General features: G+C 40.3%; 1 protein-coding gene across 1 annotated transcript in view; it reads left to right on the forward strand. All coding sequences in view use genetic code 11, as the record gives it.

Annotated features, from left to right (window-relative positions):
- Window positions 1-1563, forward strand: part of EGR_01497 (hypothetical protein) — a gene marked incomplete at both ends in the record, with an annotated part of 8727 nt that overhangs the window by 6787 nt on the left and 377 nt on the right. Inside the window, one exon of the mRNA XM_024490746.1 lies at window positions 332-413. Coding sequence (XP_024355070.1) covers window positions 332-413 — 82 coding nt within the window. The remainder of the gene's footprint in view (window positions 1-331; window positions 414-1563) is intronic.

The following is a 1563-nucleotide window of genomic DNA, read 5'->3' on the forward strand; positions in this document are numbered from 1 at the left end:
TTTAGATCAAAAAACTTTCTTAGTATTCTTCAGAGAAGTGTTATGATGTCCTCGAAAGTGGGGACGCACTTTGACTGAAGATTAAGACCTACCATTGAGTAAAATTTTGTAACATGGGCATGATTACTACTATACATATATGTGGTTTTTTATGCATATCTCTTCTTACAAATGTTGCGACACTCCGATCGTTTGCTTAACTCTTCAATTCGTCTTCTCGGTCACTTAAGGCGACGCTATTATACTTCCGCTAAGTGGCATGGCCTCCGGGATATGCCAGTGGCCATCACCTCAACCCTTCTGTGCGTCAGAAATATTTATTCCTCCCTAGTATTAAACCATTTTTATCTTCAGAGAAGTTTTGGGGTGCTACAGCATACATTCTGAGAGAAATTAGCCTTTTCTTACTTAAAGTAACTGTTCGTCATACATAGATGGACTGTAAGAGAAGTGGTGGTTAAATTAGACTAAGACAGACAAGTACCTCATTCAACTGCAAGACAAACATTTTGGGCTACAAATGCCTAATATACCATATGGGAGTTTGAAATGAGGGCTACTTTGTAACAAAACTACCACCAACTGGTACGTCAATGGGCGAACTTTGTCCAACGGCATGAGAGCGTGAACATTAGTGAATAAATGCGGTCTAAAATAAAAAAAAAGTGTTCCTTACCCAAAGAAAACACGAATAAGTCTAAAAAATTTGTAAGGATAATGTTAGGCTGTCTATTAGCTTGGTGGTGCACGTGAGAGGACCCCCAGTTAGCTATTAAACGGTTGAGATTCGTCCCAAAAGGATTGTTAATAAGGTTTTAACAAGCTTCTAGCCAATATTGAAGGTGGACTTTGTGTGGCATTACCAACTGTAGAGTTAACAAAGCAAAGGCAGCACTCATAGAATGCTGTTGCTTGGGATTATGAATTAACGGGACACCTGTTTTTGACGCTCTCAAATATCAACCGGTTAAATACCTACTTTGTTGAATTTATCTAGTCCTCCTATTTCCCATCAAAGCTCTAAACGGATGTGCTTGTGAAACTAGAGTTTCATCCTTTGAGAAATAAAAGTTCTCCCAATAACTACTTGAGATGAAGTAACATGATGCAGTGCTGTACCTGACCTAACCCTGTCGAAGTACACTTCATCTCCTCACAACACCAAGAAGTAGCCAAGCTCCATCACTTGCCTTGAATTATGAGGAGCCTCCATATGTTTATCATTTGACAGACATGCATAGTTCCTCCAAATAAGTGAATGGTTTTATGTTTCCAGCAGTTGTATGGCTAGGAAGGTAGGCAGGTTTGTGGGTGGGTAAATGCATGAATCCACGGATAGACGGAGGGAGAAGGAAGCAAATGACATAGTAAACAGAACCTTGTACAGATATTCAACTTCGACCTTTGGTAGAAATGTATACATCTTCCAACTAAGTCCATTGCTTCATGCTTCATTCAGTAGGCTTACCACGTCCCATCTCTCCTCTTCTCTTCCTCAAACCTCCTCCTCCTTCTCTTTCAGCTACACAGTTATGTTACCTCGCCTCCATGGGAAGGGTTCAG

The sequence above is a fragment of the Echinococcus granulosus genome (genome assembly GCF_000524195.1).
Source record: "Echinococcus granulosus chromosome Unknown EG_S00005, whole genome shotgun sequence".
NCBI classification, from domain to species: Eukaryota; Metazoa; Platyhelminthes; class Cestoda; order Cyclophyllidea; family Taeniidae; genus Echinococcus; species Echinococcus granulosus.